The sequence below is a fragment of the Felis catus genome, chromosome B3 (genome assembly GCF_018350175.1).
Source record: "Felis catus isolate Fca126 chromosome B3, F.catus_Fca126_mat1.0, whole genome shotgun sequence".
NCBI classification, from domain to species: domain Eukaryota; kingdom Metazoa; phylum Chordata; class Mammalia; order Carnivora; family Felidae; genus Felis; species Felis catus.
The window spans coordinates 122,318,430-122,344,743 of record NC_058373.1 but is presented as its reverse complement, the minus strand read 5'-3'; the positions used below and the strand labels follow the sequence as shown (position 1 = coordinate 122,344,743).

General features: G+C 45.6%; 1 protein-coding gene across 6 annotated transcripts in view; it reads right to left on the bottom strand.

Annotated features, from left to right (window-relative positions):
- Window positions 1-26,314, bottom strand: part of ADCK1 (aarF domain containing kinase 1) — a 123,334-nt gene that overhangs the window by 87,781 nt on the left and 9,239 nt on the right. For all 6 annotated transcript variants that reach the window (XM_006933032.3, XM_019833382.2, XM_045060319.1 and 3 more), the window contains exons 2-3: window positions 22,974-23,119; window positions 20,118-20,201 (exon numbers count right to left, since the gene is read on the bottom strand). In XM_006933032.3, the coding sequence (XP_006933094.1) occupies window positions 20,118-20,201; window positions 22,974-23,108 (219 nt within the window). In that variant the 5' untranslated portion in view covers window positions 23,109-23,119. The remainder of the gene's footprint in view (window positions 1-20,117; window positions 20,202-22,973; window positions 23,120-26,314) is intronic.

Genomic DNA, 26,314 nt, shown 5'->3' with positions numbered 1-26,314 from the left:
ACCATGAGATCATGACCTGAGCCAAAGTCAGACGCTCAACCGACTGAGCCACCCAGGTGCCCCCAGTTTGTCTGTCTTTACACCAATACCACACTGTCTTGATTACTGTAGGTTTATAGTAAGTCTTGAAATCAAACAGTATTCACCCTCTAACTTTGTTCTTCTTCAGTGTTATTTTTCAGCACTGATTCCAAAACCCTCTGCATTCCCATATGAACTTTAGAATCAGCTTGTCAATTTATACACAAAAGCCTGATAGGATTTTGACTGGGATTCCCATGAATCTATAGATTTATTTGGGGAGAATGGACATCTTAGCAATATTGAGTCTCCCTACCCATGAATATAATACGCCCCTCTCCATTTATTAGGTCTTTTTAAAATTTTCTCTCAGCAATGTTTTGATTCATATATATCACTTTAGAAATCTGTCCTAAGAAATTAATCTAAGACATGGAAAACAGTCCATGTACAAAGATGGTCAGCACAGTGTTAGTTATAATGGAAAAACATATGTAGACGCATCCTGAAAGTGGGAAAAAGGAAAAGCTAAGTAAATCAGGTAACAGTCACACAGTGAGTTAAACTGCTTTTAAATGGACTACAGGACAACATGGAAAATACTAAGGATAACAAGTTAAGTGAGAAAAACAGTTCATCGTATTGATAGGATACTGTGGATGTAACAACAGTATTAGAAGGTATATAAAAATCATGATGAGTTTGATTTGGTGAAATTATAGGTAATTGCTTCTTGAATCTCTAAATTTGTTAACATAATTATTGGTTTAATAATTGCTTTTCTATTTTTAAATTAAGAAATAATTCACATACCATAAAAGTCACCTTTTTAAACTATATAGTACAATGTTTTTTTACTACATCCAATAAGTTGTACAACTGTCACCTCTACCTAGTTCTAGAACATTGTTTTATGTTTATAAATCAATTATATTTTTTTAGTCCCACTTCATGTATATGTGAAGTCCTGAGTCTTTGCAATGAAAAAATTTCTGTCTTCAGTCTATCGTACTCATTAATAGGTGATAAACGTTGTGAACATCCAAGTATGTACAAGTATCTTATCATCTAATGTTTTACTAACATCTAATAATGTATATTAAAATGAGGATCAAATTTAAGGTGCCAAATGACCTGTCAGCATAATGGAAGCACAAATAGGTCCTTGATTTATAATTTTCACATATTCTTCTCCATAATCATTCTTTCTGTTTGAATCACTGACTCACTCTACCAACATAGAATATAAGCTGCTAAAAAACAAAATCTTGTTCACCACACACTCCGTACTACTGGTCCTCAGTAGTAAATGCACAGTCCTTTACAGTGCATGAAACCTTTCACACACATTACCTCACCTGATCCAGGTAAGAGCCCTTGAAGGGGGTGGGGGGAGCATACTATCGTTCTCCCCATTGCACAGATGAGGGAACTGAGGCTCAAAACAGTTAGGGGGCTTGCCCAGATTACTGAGCCAGTAAGTAGTATATCCAGGGTTTGAGTCACTGTTGTACAATTCCAAAACCTGTCTCCTACTAAATTCTGCCGCCCCCCCCCCCCAAACACACTGTTAAATATTCCTCATGGATTAGAAGGAAACTCCAGGCAGCCAGTGCCTGCTATGGGCCCTCAGCATTGCCCTCCCTATGTGCTCACAATCCCCCAACTCCCACCCCTTGCTGAGCCTCAGCTATTTCCCACAGCCAGGCCACATGGCCACCACAGGGCTTGGTCATGTCTGGGCTCCCAGGAGCTATTCCAGTAAGCCAGCTACAACACTAAGACCAGGAACAAATTCATGAAGTCACGGAGGCCTGGAAAGCACCAGTCATACAGAAATCAGAGAACTATTGAGTGAAGGAAGTGAGCAAGGCCCAAGAAGCGTAAGTTCTCAGTGCAGCAACTGGACAAGGCCACCGGCTTGTGCAGCCCAAGGAGGCAGGCCCAGGAAGGGGCAGGACACTGGCCACAGTGGGAAAGGAGGACAACCTTCACTGATAACCCCCCAAAAGTCTCCAGGGCCTTCGGTATGAAATTCAAACTCCTACCTGGGCCAACCAGGCCCAGCATGATGCAGCCCAGACGCCTGCCAGCTTCATCTCTTGCCCTCCCCTCATCAGCTATCCCCCAACCCAGTGCACCATACTCTGCCCCCCGGCCTTTGCACAGGACACTCCACAATCTTCACCACGCCTCACTTCTCTTCACCTGTCAAAACCCTCTTCGGCCTGGACCCAGGCCTCTCTCCCCACCCCTCCCTTCCTCCCAGTCCCAGCCTGGCCCCTTCCACTCTCTTCCCTGCCAGCTGCCAGCCCCTCGTTCTTACAGATGCAGCTACCGCCTCCCCCATCACAGAACTAACAGCAGAGCCCAGAGTTCCAGCCCCAGTGTGGCTCAGCCTTCCATTCGTCTGTGCCTCCCTGGGACAAAGCCGGGCCCAGCCCATGCTGCACCTCTGTGGCTATGATCATAGGCTCTGCTCTAGATGACAAACAGCAGGGAGGCAACCGCACACATGGCCAGGTTGCAACGAGACCAGGATGGGCCCAAGGTGAGAGGCCCAGGGCAACAGAGCTTCCAAATGTGAGGGATAATGCTGGAGCCATCTTCCAAGGAGGGCAGCCTCCTTCCCATAGTCCTCATCCTTTTCTCAGGGAGCAGACAGACCCCAAGAAGGCCTCCTCAAGGGTCTGAAGCAGAGGTTTTATTCTCTGCAACCAGGCAAGACTGAACCCAGTGATGATTCACTCAACAGAAGCCACACGCCCATCACCACACACCACCCAGGCAGCCCTCCCCACCACTGCCATTCCCTAAAAACTCTCCAAGGGGGCTCTGGACACCGCTGCCATCAGGAAATGCCACTCTACCAGGAGGCAAGGTCAAATAATGCCAGGGGCAGACCATTCATCCTGCAGGAGTCACCCTGGCCAGACTCCCAGGACGATCTTGGACTCCTCTAACTCCCCAGGCCTCCCTGTCAAGGCCACCCAAAGGGAACCACTACCGACAGCCTGTGCGGCTACACTAAGGCATGGAAGTAACCATAGCACAGCTTTCGGGTCTGGGCTCTGACTGGGCCCTGCCGTCTAAGCCCATAGGAGAAATGGGTGTGAGGGACAGGGCTGGCACCAGCTGGGCACTGACACCCAGTCTGCAGACTAGGAACACACTGGCATAAGGGAGCAGGGACCGTCTGGGGGAGATGTTATAGCAGTGTTCCGATCGGAGGAGAAACCAGGCAAAATGGTCACCAGGACCCCATTTGGCAGCTGGCCCTCGGAGAACCACAGCAGGCCTCCAGGGTTTCGTCACATGTCCGAAACCAAAGCAAACTTCTGTGAAGTAGGACATCCAGAAGAGCGGGCATTGACAGACCTGGCACCATCTCACACCTGATTATTGGTACTGCGGGAATTTTCATCACCAAATTACAAATTCCAAGAGTACTGCAAACCCAGAAGATCGCAGAGCATTCAACAGGGAAGGACAAGAGCAGGTGTCTAAATTCTGCAGAGGGGGTGACTATCGAGCAAGAATCTAAAAGGACAATAAAATAAAACTTAATGTTTAGATTGAGTTACTAATATTCATTTACTATTTACTAGGTGTTAGGTTCTCATCTAAACACTTTATATGTGTGTTATCTTATTTAACTCCATAACCACCCCATAAGGTAGGCACAATTATTATCACCTATTTTACAGATGAAGCAGCAATGGCTCAAAGAAGTTACATTGCCCAGCCAAGGGCACATAGCTAACTGGTGGCAGAGCTGGGATCTGAACCCAGGTAGTGTGACTTTAAGACCGCAACGCTCCCTAGCAACAGCGAAACGCTTGTTAGAATACCTAGCTCAATCAGATGAAAAGGTTCCAAACCAGAACTCAAGAACCCTGGATTCCGGACCAATTCTGCCTCTAACTTACCGCTCCTACTGTACAAGTCCTGAACAAATCCTCCCAGCTTTCTGGACCTCAGCTGGCCTATTTGTAAAATGAGAGGTTGGACAGAAGCAGCAATAGCGTGGGTGGCATACATGTCTCCCCCCTATTACCATACCCACGGCTCACATCAGACATCAGCGACCAACCACAACACACATTCACCGAGCCCACGTGAAGACATGCTCATTCTCTACACCGCGGTCAGACAACCACTACCTACAACTGGAGTCGGCAAATGAAATGCATTTGCCTTCCCAGAGCTAGACTGTTTCTAAGGTGTCTTCCGACTCTCAGAATTTACAACTGTGTTACTGGGGTTCTAAAGGCAAAACTTTAATTCTAGTCCCACTGCAACCAGATCATCATTATACCTCAGTCTTCCATCTGCAAAATGGACATTATGTGACACATGGCCAGCTCTACTTTTTTCATCTTTAGGATAAACAACGCCCAAGCCAATGCCTGATCTGTGTTATACAGACTGTATCTGCTCTCAACATGGTCCTGCCAGGCCCCTTTCCTCTGCTCCTGTAAGGGAACCCGATAAAGAGGAGATCCAAGACCATGGCAGGATGACATGACAGGATGAAGGGATACAGTTTCCTTTGCATTAAGCACTGTGTTTCCAGAAAGTTCCAAATACACACTAGAGGTGATAATACCGGAAATTATCCGTCGTTGCCACCTTGGCAGGAGTTTCTTTACCTGTCCGTTTTTCCAGCCTCGGCAACTGAGAGAACAGAGTTCTATGAAATGGGATACATTCCAAATATAGGTTCTGTTTCAGAGAAGGCCATCCTAAAAAGAAAGTTGTAGGAGGGGGCATTTGGGCAGGGCAGCTGCTAGTGGCTGAGAAGGCTTCATGAATAAAACATGCATCACAGCTGCCAAGGATACTTGCATTTTAATAGGGAACAGAGTTTTAGGCCAAAGGAATTAATCTCTAATGGTAGAATTACAAGTATCAGCAATGATTTAGGGAGGTATTAAGCAAAGAAAGTTGTTCCAGCATCCCTGAAATCCCAACAAATGAACTGATGTGAGTGCGCAAGCCCTCAGCAAACAGTGAATGTGCTGCAAATTTAAGGGATTAATAATATTATTACTGGCAACTTGTGACTCTGCCTGCCAGTGAGCAAGCCTGCCACCACACAGACAAATCCAGATGCCCACAGGAGCCCAGGACATGCACTCTTTGGTCTGGAAAGCATCCATTTGGGAACCTAGTTGCCAGAAAAACTGGAGAGAACCCTTCTCTCCATCTGCCCCTTAATCACACACACTGAGAAGATGCATAATTAATTTGTTCTCAACAGTTGCTCTGTGGCTAGAAGAGCGAGGGCATTTCTGGAATGGCAATTACAGACAAGAAGAATAAATGTTAGGCCACAAGCAGAATAACATATCCAGCCAGCCTCCTTCCCCTCCCTTCCCCATCATCCCTGTTCAGGCCATGGGCTTGGGTCTGGGACAGGAGTCGTTTTCATTTTCTCACAGCCTTGAGATCTTGGGGGCTGGTAGCAAGGAAGAGAAAGCAAGATCCTCGATACAGGGAAGGAGGCCTCACTCTGACCTCAGAAAGAGGGAACACGTGCAAAGCACATGTGCGACGTGAAGGTCAGTGGTAGGAGCATTTGGGGGGACAACATAACACATATAGGAGTTAGAAGAAATTAAAGAACTCTCACTAATTTCACGCATTGTGATAATGAGGAGAACACTTAGAAAACATCAGCTATTAGAGATACACGCTGAAATTACAGGTGAAATGGCATGATTTCTGCAATTTAAAATTCTTCGGCAGAAAAAAAATAAGTGAAAGAATTATAGCAACATATTTTAGATCTAGGTGCCAGGGTTCATCATATTTCCTACTTTTTAATTGCATTTGAATTTTCATACAGGAGTTTTTTGTTTTGTTTTTTTAAGGTTCAAAGACAGATCCTAACTAGCCTGCTGTTCTTAACCCTTCCTTGTGGCCGAGAAGCCCTGTGTTCTTGGCCCAAGCCGGCCTCTCCCGCCTCATTTTGTACCACTCGTCCTGATTCACTCTACTCCATCCCGTTGGCCTCCTTTCAGGGCCCTGAACAAAGCCAAGCTCATTCCCATCTCAAGGCTTTTACGCTGCAATCTTCTCAGAGGGCCAGCTTCATGGGCACGTGACCAGTGCAGCCACACTTGGAAGGCCCACCCTTGGGGGCGCCTGGGTGGCTCAATCGGTTGAGCATCCGGCTTCGGCTCAGGTCATGATCTCACGGTTTGTGAGTTCGAGCCCCGTGTCAGGCTCTGTGCAGACAGCTCGGAGCCTGGAGCCTGTTTCGGATTCTGTGTCTCCCTCTCTCTCTGCTCCTTCTCCCGCTCATGTTCTCTGTCTCTCTCTGTCTCTCTCTCTCTCTCTCTCAAAAATAAACATCAAAAAAAATTAAAAAAAAAAAAAAAAAAAAAAAAAAAGGAAGGCCCACCCTTGGAAGGACCCCACACTCATGGTTTAATGTGGGAGACAAAATAGTGCCTGCACCCCAACAAAGATGCCCACCACCTACTTGCTGAAACATGTGACCATATTACCTATGCGGCAAAGGGGAAATAAAGTTGCAGATGAAGTTAAGGTTGCTGATAGCTGACCTTGAGCTAGAGAGATGACCTCAGATGATTAGGTGGTTCTTTCAAGTGGAAGAGGGAAGTGGAAAAAGAGAACCAGAGAGCCGGCAGCAGGACAAGGACTTGGCCGGATGTTGCCAGCTTTGAAGATGGAGAATGGGGGCCATGAGCCAAGGAATGCAGGCAAGAAAAACAAGTGAGTTCTCCCCAAGAGACTCCAGAAAGAACACGGCCCTGCTGATGCATTCATTTTAGTCCAGAGAGAAGCCTTTCAGACTTCTGACCTCCAGAACCGTAAAGGAATAAAGTAGTATTTTAAGCTGCTAAGTTTGTGGTAGTTTGTTATAGCAGCAGTAGGAAACCAATACAGTAGCTGGCTTGAAATTCTTTTTTTTTTTTTTTTAATTTTTTTTAACGTTTTATTTATTTTTGAGACAGGGAGAGACAGAGCATGAACAGGGGAGAGACAGAGCATGAACTCAGAGAGAGAGGGAGACACAGAATCTGAAACAGGATCCAGGTTCTGAGCAGTCAGCACAGAGCCCGACGCAGGGCTCGAACTCGAGGACAGTGAGATCGTGACCTGAGCCCAAGTCAGACGCTTAACCGACTGAGCCACCCAGGCGCCCTGAAATTCTTCATTTTATCTTTGAGTTTGTGTTTTGCAAATGAAGCCAGATGGGACAAAGCAGCAGGCCCCAGGGGGATTCAGCTCCCGCACACAGTCCCACCTCCCCAGCAAGTTCTCGGCTGACCACGCCCCACCCCAGCCCCGTGCCCTGGTTGCACACAGTCTCCCCACCACACAGCCACGCTGCTTCTCCACTCACAGTGGCAATCATGTCACACTGGTGGAGAAGACCTGCATTCTGCCACTATCCTCCGTCCCCGCTGGGGGCTTGAGTGTAAGTTTAGGCAGGGTAGACTCACCACACGGCACACAGTATCCCTCCCCAATTTAGACCAGCTTCACCAGGGCAAGTTCAACAGGAGACTCAGCAGGGATCCCTCACCCACCCCCAACCCAGACCCTGAGTATATCCCAGCACTGAGGCAGCAATCTCTTGGGGGCTGCCCATTCATGGTGTGTTGGGGCTGCAGGGCCACGGAAAGGGGAGACTAACTTCCCCACCCCCAGCCGGAAACCCAAAGCCCCATTTTGCACTAAGCCCTATAAATGAGGCAGCCCGTCCTGCCTCTTCCAGCAACAATACTCTCTCTGCTCTTCACCTGCTGCTCTTCCATCACTTTCCCGTGTCAACTGGAAAACCTACACCAGAGACCCCTTCCCCAGCCCAGCTTTGGTCGCTTTTTATTCCATGACCACAGTTTATCTCTTTTCGGACATTCAGCAAGAGCCAACATTATCTTGTTTACTCAACTCACTGATGCACTAAAAAGAGCCCACTGTGTGCCAAGCACTGTTTTAAGTGCTGAAGATACAGCAGCAAGCAGAACAGACACCTGCCCTCCTGGAAAGGATGTTCTCATGAGTTCCACCGCTGTTAAATATCTCCTATCCCCTCAAGAATAGACCACCGTATACCCAGCACCTCGCACAGTGCCTGGCCCATAGCAGGTGTTCAATTAAAATTTGCTACATAATTGGCTGTATGAACAGTGAGTGGCTTAGGTGCTCTGCACTGTGATCAGGCAGAGCCTGGAGACATCCCTCTTCATCCTACAGAGTGTGGGGCATGGGATCTGAGGGTGAGGGAGGGGGCAGTACCCCAGCTTCCGAGACACGTTGCCTTAAATTAGCCTCACATATGTCGCACCATTATCAGTCAACAGTTTATTTGTATATTTAAGTGAAGTTATTCTGCTAATTGGACATATGTCTCACGGTTCTACAAGGAAAAGTCTATTAAAAAGTCTTGCTGTAACAGGCAAGAGCTTTGAGGGTAGTTTTTATTCAGGGACAGGAAGGGAGCTGAGTGGATTTTAATTTGGTAGAAAATAGCTGCTTGGGGCCAAGACAGTGAGAAGCGGGGAAATCAAGAACAGGCTCTTAGATTATTAGTGTGGTTAACAAGCGTCTCCATCAACCTTATAGCTGCAGACTGCCTTGCACCAACTTTATTAGTTATTTCACGGCCTTCCATCTACCCCTGCTATTCTAGCAATTCCCATTTTGGAGACGTGGACACTGAGGCAGGAGAAATGCATCCCACCCCTGCCAGTAGGAGTTAGGCCTCACAGCCCCTGTGGCCTAACCTCCTGAGTACATGAAGATGTGAGAATTTCGGAGTCAGGAATAAATAGCTCAAAGGGTTTCAGGAACAACAGTAGAGGGCTGAGGGGGTGGGAGAGAAGGCAAGGAAAGCACTGGTTTGTCAAGACTTGACAAATAGCCCAAACTCCCTTGCACAATAAGGAAACTCATGCCTTGGCTGCTGGTCTGGAGGAACCCTTGAAGCTCATCCAGTCCAGATCAGAGAGCCAGGAGTCACACAGTTATAAACACAGGCCTGGGAGCCACACTATTTGTGACGAAATCGAAGACCCTGTAGTGGGTCAAATGGTGGCACTCCAAAAGATATGCCTTTGTCCTAACCCCCTGGACTTGTGATTATGACCTTATTCAGAAAAAAGGATCTCTGTAGATGTAACTAAGAATCTTGAGATGAGATCTCTCTGGATTGCCCAGATAGGCCCTAAACCCCATGACAAGTGTCCTCATAAGCAAGAGAAGACAGAGGAAAAGACTGGAGTGATGCAGCCACAAGGCGTGTCTGAAGCCACCAGAAGGAATACGGCCCCACTAGCACCTTGATTTTGGACTTCTGGCTTCCAGAACTGTGAGAGAATAAATTTCTGTTGTCACTGGCCACCCAATTGGTGATAACTTGTTATGGCAATTACAGGAAGCTAATACACCTGCTTACTAGCCACAGACCCTTCGACAAGTCACTTAATCTGTTTCTTCATCTGTAAAATGGAGATGATGACAATAGTATCTACCTCAGATTGTCGTGAAGTTAAAGGAGATAATATAGAAAGAACCCTTAGTGCAGTGCCTTTCCCACAGGATTCAATCAATGTAAACACTTGTTCTTAACATCAGAAGCCTGCCTGGGGAACTCATTAAAAATACAGCTTTCCAGGCCTCACCCCAGAATCACTGCAAACAAATCTTTAGAGTACAGAGTCTAGGAATCTGCACTTTATAAGGCTCCTTTATAAGACCCTCAGGGGTCTCTGATCGTGTGACAAGTTAGAAACCACCAGTGAGCTGTCACATTCCCACCTCCATAACAGACAGAATCTCTTCTGTTTCTGGAAAGCTGCCCTTCCAGATACAGATTTCACAGCTGTCCCTGGTAACCCATTGCAGTACTAAATTACCTCTGCAGTAAGAAAGTCCTAGTTTATGGCATCTCTCATCACGTAGCATCATCCCACTCCCCAGCACTACCCCGTTCCCCAGCACTGTTCAGCACAAGTAGAAAACAGCTGGGTCGTGGTAGAAGCACCCAATCCAGGGCAGGAAAGGCAACGGTGTGGGGTTTTCAGTGGGGAAAGCAATAAAGTAATGAGAAGCCCAGCATAGCTAGTCTGAGATGGAGTCTGAGATGGAGTCTGAGATGGACAAGGTCAGGTTCTCCAGCTGGGGTTCCTCCAGCTCCTGCCCCATTTGATGTAGGCTAACCTTAACATAGCACTATCCCTGAGAAGCAGGGCACTCTGGCCTCCTCCACCCCCCCACAAGAACCAGGAAGCAGGGGCAAGTGGTGATCAGCTCTGTGGCAGGAAGAAGCCAGCCCTGTGTGCCCAGGCAGCCTGTGAAAGGCAAACGAGGAACTGGCTAATGCCATTAATTGCGCTGACCAGTACAGAGAGATGCCCAGCACATGGCAATGGCATCCCATCACCAGAAACACAAGGGCTTATTTTATTTCATTTCAGCTGTGGCCTCTGGAAAGAGATCACGGTTTCTGAGCAGCAGCAGATACCATCCTATCAGGCAGCTTCAAGTCTGAATCAGCCTCAGGAGATAAATAGGGTGAGCTAAGACAAGAGAAGAGCTGGACAGAGTGGCGACACCCAGCAGGGGAAAGACCGAGGCAAGGATGGGTGCAAGCCAGAGTCTGGCCCAGCATCTGCTACAGATGCTGCAGCCTGCTTCTTCAAGGGGTGACCTGGCACCAGCGATAGCGTGCACAAAGACGGTATAAGCAGCAATTTCAGGTGGTACCCAGGGCACTTCTTATTTGCATATGCAGACTCCCAAAAAAGAGACAGCTAGTCTATCAAGCCTGTAATTTTCCTGAGAACAAAACCAAGTAAAGGAAAAAGTCAACAGGATGAAAAATATCATATAAATACATGAATAGTTGGTTACAAAGAAGTACATAGGAAGGCCAACCAATGAATTCAAAATAGTGCTTGCTTCTGCTTTTGTAGGAGGAAGGCTGGAATCAGGGTAGTACCCAGGAGGCTACAATTGTATGGGTAAGGATTGTTTCTGAAATTATGCAGTGAGTATACGAGTGACCACTGAATTATTTTCTATACCTTTCCTTAGGTCTCATACATTTCACATGCTTTTAAAAATACAAGGGGTATGCAGGTCCATAGGTCACTGATAAGTCTAGAGCAATCAAGAAGACAACTTGACATTTGCACGCCTTGTCTGAGAACTACAGAGAAGCCACCGCACAGCGAGTGCAACCTCCAGGGAGAAGCCCGAGTCAAGGCACATTTCCCTCCAGGGTCCCCAAGGACAGAAGGAGACCCGCCACATCTCTCCCCAGACCATGCCTAGGTCCCAGTTCCTACTTCTGTGGAACTCTTCCCGAATCAGGGCCACTGCAGAAAGTTCTGCAGGTTTGCAGTGCAGTACTCAGAAAGGTCTGGGTACACAGAAAGCTAAAAAGGAGGCACTGGCTGCCATTTCAGACTCTGGCTCCCTGTTCCACAGGCCTGGTCCTTAGATGACCCAAGCAGAGCAAATTAAATGCAGCTCATGCTCCTGCAAAAATTATCACAAACTCTGAGAAAGCCAGTCACCAAGACAGCAAGGATTCCATTTCTCTCCTCCTCTTCTGTATAGAAGACTTTCTGACAAATGTTCCAGGATGAGAAATGAAAGCAGCAAAAGGGGGTCTTAAGGACAGAGTACATGAAAACTCACCAAAAGCTTCCACACCAGGTTTACTGTGCACACACAGAGGAACAGTGGCCCAAGTAGATACCACTACACCAGAGGAGGCCTTCCTAGGTATGCACTCCACCCTCACCCCCCATGAGTGAGGTTAGGAGCCCCTCCCATGCAAGGCTCCTACCCTTTCCACCCCCCACTCCTTGGCTGGAAGTTGGCTGCTGTCAGGAGCCAAAGCTGGAATGAAGACAAATCGATCCTTCTGCAACTGGTGATTTCATCCCTGCTTCCCCCACTGGACTGTGAGCAACTGGAGGGCAGAGGTCAAGTCTTATTTCCCTTTACATCTTCTGAGGCTGAGCCTCATGCAAGCCCTGGCACAGAGCAGGCTCAGTTAAGGTTTGTTGAAACAGATGGCTGGAAGAACGGTGAAGACATGTCCTGGTTTGGCCAGGACAGTCCCCAGGTTTCAGAGAATATGCCTGAAGAGCCAGACACTGCTACAGTTCCCCCTGCTGGGCAACAAGATCTTTAAAACACTTCTTGAGTCATCATACCTTCACTAAGCTGGTAGCACACTTATCCTCAAAACTGGCAGTTGTTCCATAGCTTACGAGTCGAAACCCTTTCCCAAAGCAAGGAGCTAGCATCTACGGATTCCTTTGGAGGGTCTATACCTCCCTCCACTAGGAAATGCAAATTCCAAATATTTGTTGAAGTAACTCTTTGGTTGACTGATTAAATACAAAAAGGAATTCCCGGGGCACCTGGGTGGCTCAGTCAGTTAAGCATCTGACTCTTGATTTCAGCTCAAGTCATGATCTCATGGTTTCGTGACTTCGAGCCCTGCATGGAGCTCTATGCTGATAGGGCAGAGCCTGCTTGGGACTCTCTCTCTCCCTCCCTCTGCCCTTCCCCTAATCACACTATCTCTGTCTCTCTCAAAAATAAATAAACTTAAAAAAAAAAAAAAAAAAAAAAAAAAGGAATTCCCAGGAGGAGGTTCTATGGCCCTTCTTCCTCCTCCTCTGTGTTTCCAAACCCATCCCAGCAGGACCACAGCCTCAGGGCTCACACCAGGGGAATGGACCCAGGGGAGAAGCAACTCAGCAGCAGCAGCTGGTCGGCAAGAGTGGCTGCACAGGCAACTTCTATCCAACTTGGCGCTTTCCCCCAGGTTGCAAATGGATAAACAGGGAGACAACCAGGTGTTAAAGTGCAAAGAACATGAGATCAGGCAAGATCTAGATGTCCAAGTCCAAGCCCAAGATCTGCCACAAAACTGCAGGGTCAGGGGAGGGGGGCCACTTAAAGAAATCCTATCACGCCTCTAGACCTTCAGTTCTGTCTGTACATCAGAGGCCTGAGCTAACTGGTGCTGAAAATACCTTTCTCAAGGTCAATGGCATAATTATAAATAGAGTTATCCCCCCACCTAAGCCCCTTACTCCACTCCTCTCATCAGTATCCTTTTCCCCCAAAACACCCTACCACATGCCATGGTTCTAAAAGCTGACAACATATGATCCTTCCCTCTAAATGCACATTTCAGTAATGTTGAAATTGTTATCCCACACCCAAGCCCAAAGCTGCCGTGTCCCTAAACAAGGTCAGGTATAAATGTTAGCAGAATTTAATGGGCACAAAAGGTTCTTACAGCAACCTCTTATCTGCAGGTAAGTACTGCTGGTGAACCTCCTATCTCTAAGTTATATAGGAGCCCCACTAGGGGTGTACTGCTCTTGACCTCTCTTCCTCTCACTCCCCGTGGGAGGACGAATCGGCAATCAGAATGGTGAGTTGGGGAAAGGAAACATTTCATGCTCAGTCCACCCCTTCCACTCCCCTCCCTTTTTGGGATCTGTACACACCCGCAGGACACTGATACTCAGCCCTTCCCTGCCCTAAGAGGCAGGCTCCCATGTGAGAGGCTTGTCCTGCCACGAATGTGCCTGCGTGGCAAGTCTATCAAATTCAGGAGTGAAAGTTCAACAAGCCCACTTGCTCACAGACCCAAGACACAGGCTCCAGCCCAGCATTTATCAGTAATAAAGCCGACATTTTGAGCTCTTCCTGGCAGAGACATGCATCTCCTTGGCTCTGCTTCTCAGACAAAGAGGAAAAGAGTATTAATTGTTACCTCCTCCAGCCCAAGTCGTAAGTACTAGAACAATTAATATGACACACACACACACTGCTGACCTGAAGCATCTGATACAACAGAAGCCCAGTGACCTGCTCAGAAACAAGAAATTGGATTCGGCTAAAAAAAAACTTCCCAGTCACAGCAGCAGCTGAGGTCCCTCCTACATTAGGACTCTGATTAACAAAGAAAGATGCACCACCTGTGATCTCACTCTCTCCCTATACCTCCCTCTCTCTCCCCCTGGTCTCCCCCCACCCTCCGGCTCACAGGCTTCTACTCATTGTCTATAGTGCAGAAGCACAAAAAATATTCAGTGACTGATGACTTTAAGCATTCTTATTCCCTGAAGGCTTAAAACATTTTACCCAAGAACTTGCCATAGCTCCCTACTACATCTGGTATAAAACTTGGCCTCTCATCCCTCTGTGACCTAGCTCTAATTCTCTTTGCCACTATGCCCCTTCACTCACCCACACCCTAGTCCCAAGTTAACATTGAACTAATCTCTGTTTCTTATAGACAATCCCCAAAATTTTACCCATCAACCTCAGCCAAAATCACCTGTCCGCAGTGTTACATGTTTTAACCCTACCCCCTTTCCAAACCCAGCTCAAATACCCACTTAACTCATTCAATCTCACTCAGCTTGGGCCACTCTCTCTGCTCTGATATACCTCGGGAGTCTTAACTGTCTTAGGGTATATTAGGGTTGAACAAGTGTACATGAATATATTATAGATAATAAGAGGCAGGTTTCTCACTGTCAGAGAAGTAAGTTACACATAAGGAATGGGAGAAAGTTAAAATAAACTCTATGATGTTAGACTGAAATTGGAGATATCAGTATGAACTCATGGTTTTTTAATAGATGAGTGTGTGTATGCATGAGTAAGTACACATACATATATTACCTAGCCCTGTCTTCTGGGAGGGGCTAGAAACAATGGCACTCTGGGAGCAATACGCAGACCTAGCACCAACATCTTGGTTTCTAAATACCATTCTCCAAGAAAAGGAGCCAGGGCTCTTTGGAGAAGTGATTGATCCTGGGGCTGGGGCTGGGACAAGGAAAATACAAGAGGAGTCTGGGGCTTAGAAAGATAGGATAGTGCTCACTATTAACAATAGCCAAAGTATGGAAAGAGCCCAAATGTCCATCAATGGATGAATGAATAAAGAAGATGTGGTAAATATGTAAATATATACAATGGAGTATTACTCGGCAATCAAAAAGAATGAAATCTTGCCATTCGCAACAACGTGGATGGAACTAGAGGGTATTATGCTAAGTGAAATTAGAGAAAGACAAATATCATATGACTTCACTCATGAGGACTTTAAGACACAGAAAAGATGAACACAAGGGAAGAGAAGCAAAAATAATATAAAAACAGGGACAAAACATAAGAGACTCTTAAATATGGAGAACAAACAGAGGGTTACAGGAGGGTTGTGGAAGGGGGGGATGGGCTAAATGGGTAAGGGACAATAAGGAAATCTACTCCTGAAATCATGGTTGCACTGTATGCTAACTAACTTGGATGTAAATTAAAAAAAGAAAAAAAAAGAAAAAAAGATAAGACAGTGCTCAGTAAAGAATTAAGACATACAAAAGGACACAGGAATCAACCTGAAAGAGCTCCCAATGACCAAAATTAGAATAATTGGAACAATGAACTGATGATTGCTTTGGATTGGTACCTGTAGAATAAAATAAATATCCGTGAGTTCACAGTGATAAAAATAATTAAACAACTGAAGGAGAAGGGATGGCTCACAAAAGAATGCCAATTAACAAATGGAGAAATAAGGAAAATAGGAAATCATTAATTTGTTCATCAAAACGATAAGGAGCTGCTAGGGCAACCCTTGTGCACTTTGATCTCCTCTCTGGCTAGATTAAATAATCCACAGTATTTAATTAAATAAAGCTTCTCACCTCTTACAAATTTAGCTGAGGCAAAGGCCACAGCCCCCACTTTACAGACAGGGAAGTACAGGTGCTTGGTGGCAGGCCACAAGCCTAAGAACCTGGCTCCAGGGCCAAAATGGCTCAAATACTACTCTGCACCATGCAAACCTCTCCTCACCCTATTTAGACCTTGGAATTTCTATTTCATTTCTTTCTTTGAATTACCAGACCTTTTGTGATCAAAACCTTAACTGTGTTTCAAGATCCAGCATGCTTCTTATGCGGTGCCTGGATGGCTCAGTCAGTTAAGCACCTGACTTTAGCTCAGGTCATGATCTCATGGTTCATGAGTTCAAGCCCCGCATCAAGCTCTCTGCCCACTTTGGATCCTATGTCCTCTTCTCACTCTGCTCCTCCCTTGCTTGCACCCTCTCTCTGTTTCTCTCAAAATAAATGAATAAACTTAAAAAAAAAAAATCCAGCATGCTTCTCCAAGAATCCCCAGTGTATCAAGATTCATTTGATTGTAAGTAACAGAAAACTGATCTCAAACCATCTGGAGCAAAAAAAAGAATTTCCTGGCACATATAACTAGAAAGTCTATTTCAGGCTCAGCAAGATCTAGGGACTCAAATGACTACTTCCCTCCACAATACTGACTCCATTCACAGACAGGTTTTCCCCTCATGGTGGCAAAATGGCTTCCAGCAGCTCGAGTCAACATCCTATACCCACAGCTAATACAGCAGAAAAGGCAGTGTCCTGTAGGGAATACCCTCAAAAGTCCTGGACCTGATGTTCACTGACCAATACTGGTTCAAATGCCCGTCCTTGAACCAATCTCTAGGACCAGAGGAATGGACTCTATAGATGACCTAAGTCAAGTGCCCCCTCTTGGAGCTGAGGATGGGGTGAGCCTCACTCAAACCTCATGGTGACTACATGAAACATGAGTGGCTCCCCAAAAGAAGTTTTGGATGCTACTTCCCAAAACAAGAATGGCTCTGGGACTGAAAATTTAATGTATGTCTACCACACCCCAACCCCTTGGTCAGAATCAACGCAATCCTGCCTCCTCCAGTCCAGTCTGGACATCCATACCAGCTGTGATATCTTTCTGCCTTGTGGACATACTGGTTCACACCTGTCATCTCTGTTTATAAGCATCCTGGACACCGAGAGTCTGGTTCTCCAAAGCCCTGGGGCTTTGCCACACCCCCTGAGCTGCCCAGCAAAGTGCCACTGAGCCCCTAAAAAACACTACTTCACTTCGACTCCTACCCCCTCCTGATGTGAAGCTGAGTCACTGAGATACCAGCCAGCTGAGCGCCAACCTTGAAAGTGCTTCTCTAAGTCACTGTCTCTTGGCTCTAGCATACTCCGGGACCTGGGGACACTGGCTTGACAGGTAAGATAATTATGTTTTACCCTTCACTCATTCTTTTATCAGTCACGAAGACAAGAACAGATAAGTGTTCCAATGGAAGAACACACTCTTGCAGTATTTACTCGTGCTCTTTAGTGCCAGCCAGCTCCCTTTCCCAGGCACAACTCCCAGGGACCAGTCTGCACCCCTGTTATCGGTGCCAACTACCACATGCTGCCCTCCTGTCAAATATCACACTGCGCCTTCCTTCCTGCAACCCCCAAAGTCGCCAACTTCTCCAGGAGCTGCGGCACCACGGTCTTTCAGATGACTTACACATGAGGGCAACTGTCTGCACATCACCCATCCCCTGTTCCTCTGCAGAGCACTTGCCCCTGTGTCTCGGCCTGGCCTCTGTGCAGAACATCACTCTGGGGGCCCCAAGGCCCGGAGCACTGGTTAGATGGAGAAAGAGGGGCCGGGAAAAGCAGGAGTTTGTCATTAAGTCCCAGAAATGGAGGGCTTTGAGTTTTTCCAATACAAACTAACATTTCGTTCATTCATTTGTTCAGCAAACCTTTATTCACGACCTACCATGTCTGAGGTATTGCTGTAGGTGCTACAGACATGGAGATACACAGACAGACCAAGTCTCTGTCCTCATGGGAGAACATCTCCCAGTAGACATTGGACTTACTTTTGAAACCTGCTGTACATTTACATTTCACAATGCACCCTCTCAGATATCTATATAATCTGCAATATGTGGCATAGCCAACTGCAGTCTCCAGAAAGGAAAATGGCAGCTCCAAAGGCTAAATGACCATCCCAAAGACAGAACACAAACTCAGGTCTTCCGAATACAAACCTAGCACCCTTTCTAGGTCCTCTCCCGAGGAAGGAGCTAGCAGGGTGCAGCCTGAAACAGATATTAAGTCAACTCAGTCCTAGGCATCATCTCTAGAAGTAGAAAATATGGAAAAGATGAGCCAATCCCTGATCTAAAAGAATCTATATTCTAAAGTGAGAGACATGTAACCAATTATCATCTTTCGTAGGAATAAAGGCGACAGAGTGATTAAATTCAAACAGGAAGATATCTCTGGAAGGATACACAGGACAAGATGATCATCACTCCCAGGCAGGAAAACTAGCTATGTGAAGAACAGCAGGAGGAGGATTATTTTCTATGTTCAAATGTTTCTATGTTCAAACTTGGAATCGCATGCCAGGTGACTCTAGTTCCCATTAAACAACACTTTGAGGACGCAATCAGCCAAATCCTGAATATGCAAAATTCTACAGGACAAATGATCTGCTTTCTTCAATAAGCAAATAGCTCAAAAAAGGAGGGGGAGGAGGAAAGAGAGATATTATAGATTGGAGAAGATTTTGGTTGCTGTTTCCTAATGCAATATATGCCACTTCATTTGGATCCAGATTGCAATGAACCAACTTTAAAAAAAAAAAAAACATCTTGGGGACCAGGGATATTTGAGTATACACTAGATATTAGAAATTATTAAGGACAGGGGCTCCTGGGTGGCTCAGTCGTTAAGCGCCAACTTTGGCTCAGGTAATGATCATGTAGCTCGTGAGTTCAAGCCCAGCGTCGGGCTCTGTGCTGACACAGCCTAGAACTGCTTCGGATTCTGTGCCTCCCTCTCTCTCTCTGCCCCTCCTCCACTGACGTTCTGTCTCTCTCTCTCAAAAAATAAACATTAAAAAAATTTTTTAATTAAAAAAAGAAATTAAGGACATATTATTAATTTTGTTAATTAGGAGTATGGTATCATAGTTTTTTTAAGGTACTTATCTATTAGAGATAAAAAGTGAAGTAGTTACAGATGAAATAATATAATGCCTAAGATTTGCTTTTAAATATTTGAGCAAAGGGGCTCCTGGATGGCTGAGTCGTTAAGCATCCTACTTTGGCTCAGGTCATGATGTCACGGTTCAGGAGTTCGAGACCCGCATCAGACTCTGTGCTGACAGCTCAGACCCTGGAGTCTGCTTCAAATTCTGTGTCTCCCTCTCTCTCTGGCCCTCCTCCACTCATTCTCTGTCTCTCTCTCACAAATAAATATTTTTAAAAATTTAAATATTTCAGCAAAAATAAATGAATGAATAGAGAGTAGATGACACAAGATTGGCAAAATGTTGATAATGTCTGAAGTTGGATGATAGTTCCATAGGGTTCATTATACTATTCTCTCTACTCTTGTTAATGGTTGGAATTTGTATAATGAAAAGTTTAAATAAAAACTTTAAAATTAATTACCCCATCCACCAGGAATGATTGAGAAGGAAAAGTGTCACGGAGGAGAGGTATTTGAGCTGAGACCAGAAGGATGACTAGAGATTTTCTAAGGGGCCAAGGGCATTGCAGGCTGAGCAAAGACATACAGATCTATCACAAACCTCTCTCTGGAGGAACCAAAAGTATCTACACTTGACCCCAAACTCAACTCACACCCAAAAAAATGCCCTCTTGTGTGATGCCCCAACTCATCTCATTGTAGCATCAAAATCAACTGACTGTTCCAAGTGAGGAGACAGGGAGTGGGGTCAACGGCTCCACTCAGAGGCCTAACAGGAAGCCCCAGTGTAGCCTTGAGAGGACAGGAAAGCAATTAACCTCTTTCAACTGGGTTTTGCCTGACAAAGCACTTCAGAAGCCAACTGAGTTATCTCAGGAACAGAGCCTTCATCCCTCCTGAGTCATCCCAGACACCTTGTGCTCCCCAGAAACATACACCAGCCTCCCCAACAGTGCCTTGTAGATTAATAACCTCAGTATCACAGGATCCAGCTTGATGTCAGCCTGGTAGCCTGGCCCATCAGCACAAAAACACCTCCAATGAGGAAAAATCCTCTGCTCCTTGCCTCCAAGCCTCCAGCCTCAATCCTCGCACAGCCCCTGCCCCCCTTCAGCTCCACACAGAAAGCTCGCTGGCTTGGCAGGTACTTCAGGACTTACCCAGTCTTGGCCTGGCTCAGCTGGGCCCAGGGTTCCTTACCTTGGATAGAAGCTGCAAGTACTCCTCTGAACCATAGGGGACACTCCTCAAGGAGGTGAGATAGTCATAACTGATGACAGCTGTCTGTGAACCAAGGAAACGAGACGCTTAGCACCTGGACATTCAATATCGCTCATCCACCCGGTCCCGCAGCTGCCGGCCCCTGACAGAGGCAGTGTGTCTAGAGAAGTAGACAACCCCTCCGCTGCGATGCTCTGCCCCCAGATCTTAGCCTGGCCGGCTTCCTCCTGTCAGTCAGAGCTCTGCACAAATGCCACCTCTGCAGAGAGCCCTAATCGAAGGCTGCCCCACCCACCAGGAACTCTCAATTATTCATCATAACAAAATTATCCTATCCGAAATTACCTCACTCATTCGTTTCCTGGTAGGTGGACTATCTCCTCTTTGCTAGAATTTCAGCTCTATAAACACAGAGGCTTGTCCTTCCTGCTCATCACTGCATCCCCAGCCCCTTTTTACAGTGCCAGACACACAGGTAAATGCTCAGTAAAGACTAGTTGAACGAATGCTGTTGGATAAACGTATTACCACAAGTAAACATCGTTTTACATTTATGTTTGCTCTAACAGCCTAAGTTTTGATTCTGGGTCCCTTGGCCAAAAGTCTAGGAGAAGTCCCCATGTTCTTGGTGAAATCAGGAAATTACAGGCTTCCAGATATCTCAGACATGGAGGAGGCTTGAGGATTACCTAGGCCAACCCTTCCTTTTTAGAACTGAGCAACTGAGGCCCCTGGAAGGTAAGAGGCTTACAAGGCTGATACCTAGAGGAGTCTGCTCCCTTGTCTACACTCCCAAAGCTTTATTCCACTCGATATAAATGTGTTGAGCACCAACTGCGAACAAGAGTTGGTCACTGAACAAAGCACAAGGCCAATCAAGACCAGAGCCCTGGCCTTCAAAAAATGCACAGCCTAGTGGCTGGTTTATAAACCACTGGTAAATGCCTTCTTCCCTCATTCCCAGCTACAGCTGGCCCTTGAACAACATGGGTTTGAACTGTGCGGGCCCACTTACACGTGGGGTTTTACCGGTAAATTACCGTATGGTACTGTAAATGTATGTTCTTTATGGTTTTTTTTTTTTAACGTTTATTTATTTTTGAGAGAGAGCGTACCCATGTGCGAGAGAGAGGTGGGGGGAGAGGCAGACAGAGAGGGAGACAGAGGATTCGAAACGGGCCCTGCACTGACAGCAGAGAGCCCGACATAGGGCTCAAACCCATGAACCATGATATCATGGCCTGAGCCGAGTCAGACGCTTTATCAGCTGAGCCACCCAGGCACTCTTTCCTTATGATTTTAATAACATTTTTTTCTAGATTACTTTATTATAAGAATACAGTATATAATACATATGACATACAATGTGTTAATCGACTCTTCATGTTATCTGTAAGACTTCCGGTCAACAGTAGGCTATTAGTGGTTAAGCTCTGGGGGAGTCAAAAGTTATACGTGGATTTTTGACTGCATGGGTGTCAGCACCCTAACCCGTTGTTAAGGGTCAACTATATTCAAACCCCTAAGGTTCCATCAAAGCCTGCTTCCCCTAGGACACTCATCCTGACTCCCGGCCTACGGGTCTCACTCTTGTGTCTGAGGTCCCGTAGCAGTGGTCACCTGAATCACACATCTTGATCCGATCCATGGCTTTAAAACAAATCCATTGCTTTTTGACCCATTCACATGAGCACTCCTCAACCATCAGCTCCTTCAAAGCTGGGTGTGGGTAGGACGGTACATTTCTACCTCTCAAAGCCTGTAAAGACCACACTGGGCCCCCAAAAAGCACTTGATAAACACTCAGGAATCATTTCATACTCTATGGCCTATCTATTTATCTATTTGTCCATTAGATTCTATGACTAGCTAGGGAGAAGACTTCACAACACTGAGTATTAAGGAAATGATCAGACAACAACCCAAACAGACAGCGCACAGAGTATATCTATGCCAAGGGGAAGAAAGGATGAGTTCATCCTGCAGCAGACAGAGGAGGCAAGAAAGCACGAAGCATGTGGCAAATGACCCACGAATGGGGCAGTTATATATGCATGTTTGGGAGAGCTCCTTTCAGCAGAGTTAGGAGGACATGATTCAACAGGGAGGATGTTCTTGAGCCACTGGAGAAAACCTCTAATGGTGAAATATTCAACTAAGATGCTCTTTTTTTTTAATGTGTATCTATTTTTGAGAGAGAGTGTGAGTAGGGGAGGGGCAAAGAAGTGGGGAGGGACAGAAGATCCAAAGTGGGCTTTGTGCGGACAGTAGTGAGCCCGATGCAGGGCTCGAACTCACAAACCATGAGATCATGACCTGAGCCAAAGTTAGACATTCAACTGATTGAGCCACCCAGGACCCCTCAGATTAGATTGAGGGTTGGAGGGGAGCCCCAAAGTTTTCCAAGGCCCAGATGTTCTGAGTATGAGCCCTGCATCAGGAACCACTCACACTAGCACACTGAAGAGAAAGCCAAGTTTTCTGGTAGAGTTTAATCAAGGCTGCAAAGTCTTTCCACGTACATTTGCTGAGGAGCACCGGTCCAGGTCTGTCTCTAAAATTACATACAGAATCTAACATGTCAAAGCTTCAGAACAGAGACCCTGTGCAATCCCATTCTATTTCGGCTTAGTATGACAGAGGTTGGGCGTACAGGAATATAGGTGCCTGAGGGTGCACACCCATGCCTGTGCTACTGTGCAGAGGGAGCTTTGCACAAGGAAGGGCATACATGCAGCTCCACACGTGTGGCTGGCACGTATATCTGTTACATGTACAAACACCTGCAGGTAATACAGCAGTTCCTCTGCCACCCTGACAATAAGAAAAACCTACCGTTGCAACTGCTCTGCCCACCCTGACAGCACCAAAGTCATTAGGATCCAAGTACTTGTTGCTGTAGAGGAAGAAGCCAGAGGCAGCAAGAGCCATGCCGGTCCACGAAGCAAGCTTGAGAGCCTTTCGGGCCATGTCCCCAGACCCTGCCGAAGGAAAGCAGAGAAAAGGAACAGTTGAGTTCCATAGTTAGTCAGACCAGGATTCAAATGCAGGCTCCGCCACTTAATAGATTATACAACCTTGGGCCATTTTCTCAATCTTGCTGATCTCTGTTTCCTCGTTTTTGGGGTAGCTACCTCAAAAGTCGTTGGGATAAAATGAGATCATGTACATAAAAGGCTTAGCAGTGTACCTGGCACAAGCCAACTCTCAAGGTCATTTTTCCTTCCACAGTGCCAGGCACCATTCTAGGCACTGGGAACAGAAGGAGCAAAACAAAGTTCTTGCCCACATGGACTTACACACTAGATGGGACAACAGATCAGAAGCAAACAGACATATATTAGAATAGCAACTGGTATTAAGTACGGAGAAGAAAAAGAGGGTAAGAGGATGATGAATATGTGACAGAGGTGCTATTTTAAACAGGGGAAGTGGCAGAACATGCTAACCACCATTACTTGTAACTATTATTTGTACCACCATGCACATATAGGCATCATTAGCCCTCTGTGCCCAGGTCTGAAGTGCTCAGGCCACAGCCAAAATGGCAGCTGGTCAGAATCAGCCAGATAAGCTCTCAGTGTCTGGCTGATTTCCAAAATATTTATTTCAATTAAACTGCTCCCTGTCTAGATTGTGAGCTCCCTGAAGTTTTGCCTGAAGGCAAATACCATGACTATTAGTACACCGTCCACTCACAGTCTTGCACGATACTATGCGGTTAGGGATTCGATGTCCACGTGCTGATTTGATCTGTTCAACCAAACATACTCCCAGTCGGTAGGATCAAGTGGGCTCAAGGCTCTTTGATACCCTTCCCCACCCTACTTGTACCAGCTCAGCCCACCAGGTGGACTGTTGGAGCATTTGGAGGTCACTGTACCCAATGGGCTGCTTCCTCTTCAATTTCTGGGAACTCTATATCAGACTAAAATCCTTGACCATAGCTGCAGGTACCAGGGGAGAAGTCCCACCCAGGAGAAGTGAATCACCAAGTCATCCACACGTGCAAACCTGTATAGAAGCAGCAGGAAGATTCAGGCCATCACTGTTTGCTCTGCTTTGGACTCAGTCTGTGACCATCCCCTCCCTGCTCTGTGCCTCTGTTTCCTCTTTGTATGAAAACTATTGCTACACACAGTCTTGTCTTCATTTTCTTTAAAATGTATTTGGACTCATGCCTCATAGTATAGCCACAGATTTTCTTAAAATCTTTAATTTTATTTGAGTGAAAGAACACAAGTGGGGAAGAGGGGCAGAGGAAGAGAGAGAGAATCTTAAGCAGGCTTCATGCTCAGCACAGAGCCTGACATGGGGCTCAATCCTACAGACCTGAGCCAAAATCAAGAGTCAGAGGTTCAACCGACTGAGCCACCCAGGCATCCCACAGTTTTTTTTTTTTTTTTTAAGTATTCACAGGTACATCTCATTCCATTCTTCTACTTTCAACTTAAATTTATACTGTTTCTTTAAACAACATATAGTTGATTTTTTTCTTTTTGCAATTAATATAACCTATGTATTTAGATTTAATTTTAACATCTTCTTCTATGTCTTCTATTTTTCCTACCTGTTCTATTTCTTTGTTTCTCCTTTCTTGACCCTTTCTGGACTCAATAATTTTTATAATTCTGTTGTTTTTCTCCTTGGCAGTCTTCTTTTCCTAATCCAACATTTCTAACGTATGGTCAGAGGAATACCTGTAAAAATACCATTTCAAAAATGCAGATCTCGGGGGTGCCTGGCTGGCTCAGTGGATAGAGCATGAGACCCTTGACCTCAGGGTTGTAAGTTTGAGCCCCATGTTGAGGAAAAATTTAACTCAAAAATAAAATCTTATTTATTTTTTTAAAAGTTTATTTCGAGAAAGCATGTGTGCATGCACAAGTAGGGGAGGGGCAGAGAGAGAGACAGAGAGAGAGAATCCCGAGCAGGCTCTGCGCTGTCAGATCTCACGGGGCTCAATCTCACAAACTGCAAAATCATGACCTGAGCCAAAATCAAGAACTGGAGGCTTAACCAACTAAGCCACACAGGCACCCCTAAAATCTTTTTTCTAATCTAACAATTTATTTTTTATAATTTACATCCAAGTTAGTTAGCATATGGTGCAACAATGATTTCAAGAGTAGATTTCTTAAGCCCTTTAACCCATTTAGTCCATCCCCCCTCCCACAACCCCTCTAGCAACCCTCTGTTTGTTTTCCATATTTAAGAGTCTCTTCTGTTTTGTCCCCCTCCCTGTTTTTATATTATTTTTGCTTCCCTTCCCTTATGTTCATCTGTTTTGTATCTTAAAGTCCTCATATGAGTGAAGTCATATTATACTAAAATCTTTTTTTAATGTAGATTTCTTACACTATATTAACAAAATGAGGGATAAAAATCAGATCATCTCAACAATGCAGAAAACGCATCTGACAAAATTCAACACTAATTAATGATTAAAAACTCTCAACAAAGTAGATACAGGGGAACATACCTCAGCATAATAAAGGCCATATATGATAAGCCCACAGCTAACATCATACTCCATGGTGAAAGGCTGAAAACTTTTCCTCTAAGATCAGGAACAAGACAAGGATGCCCACTCTCACCTCTTTTATTCAGCACAGTACTGGAAGCCCTAGCAAGAGCAATTAGGCAAGAGGAAGTAAAAGGCATCCAAATTGGGAAAGAAGAAGTAAAACTGCCACTATTTGCAGATAACATATTATATATAGAAAACCCTAAGCAATCCACCAAAAAACCATCAGAATAAACAAATTCAGTAAAGTTGCAGGATACAGAATCAGCATGCAAAAATCTGTTGGGTTTCTATGCACTAATAATGAATAATCAGAAAGAGAAATTATGAAAATCCCACTTATAATTGTGTCAAAAATAAAATATCTCAGAATAAATTTAACTAAGACCTATACACTGAAAATTATAAGACACTAATGAATTGAAGACACAAATAACTGGCAAGATATTCTGTGTTCATGGATTGGAAGAATATTATTAAAATTTCCTTGGGGCGCCTGGGTGGCTCAGTCGGTTAAGCGGCCGACTTCGGCTCAGGTCATGATCTCGCAGTCCGTGAGTTCGAGCCCCGCGTCGGGCTCTGTGCTGACAGCTCGGAGCCTGGAGCCTGTTTCAGATTCTGTGTCTCCCTCTCTCTGACCCTCCCCCAT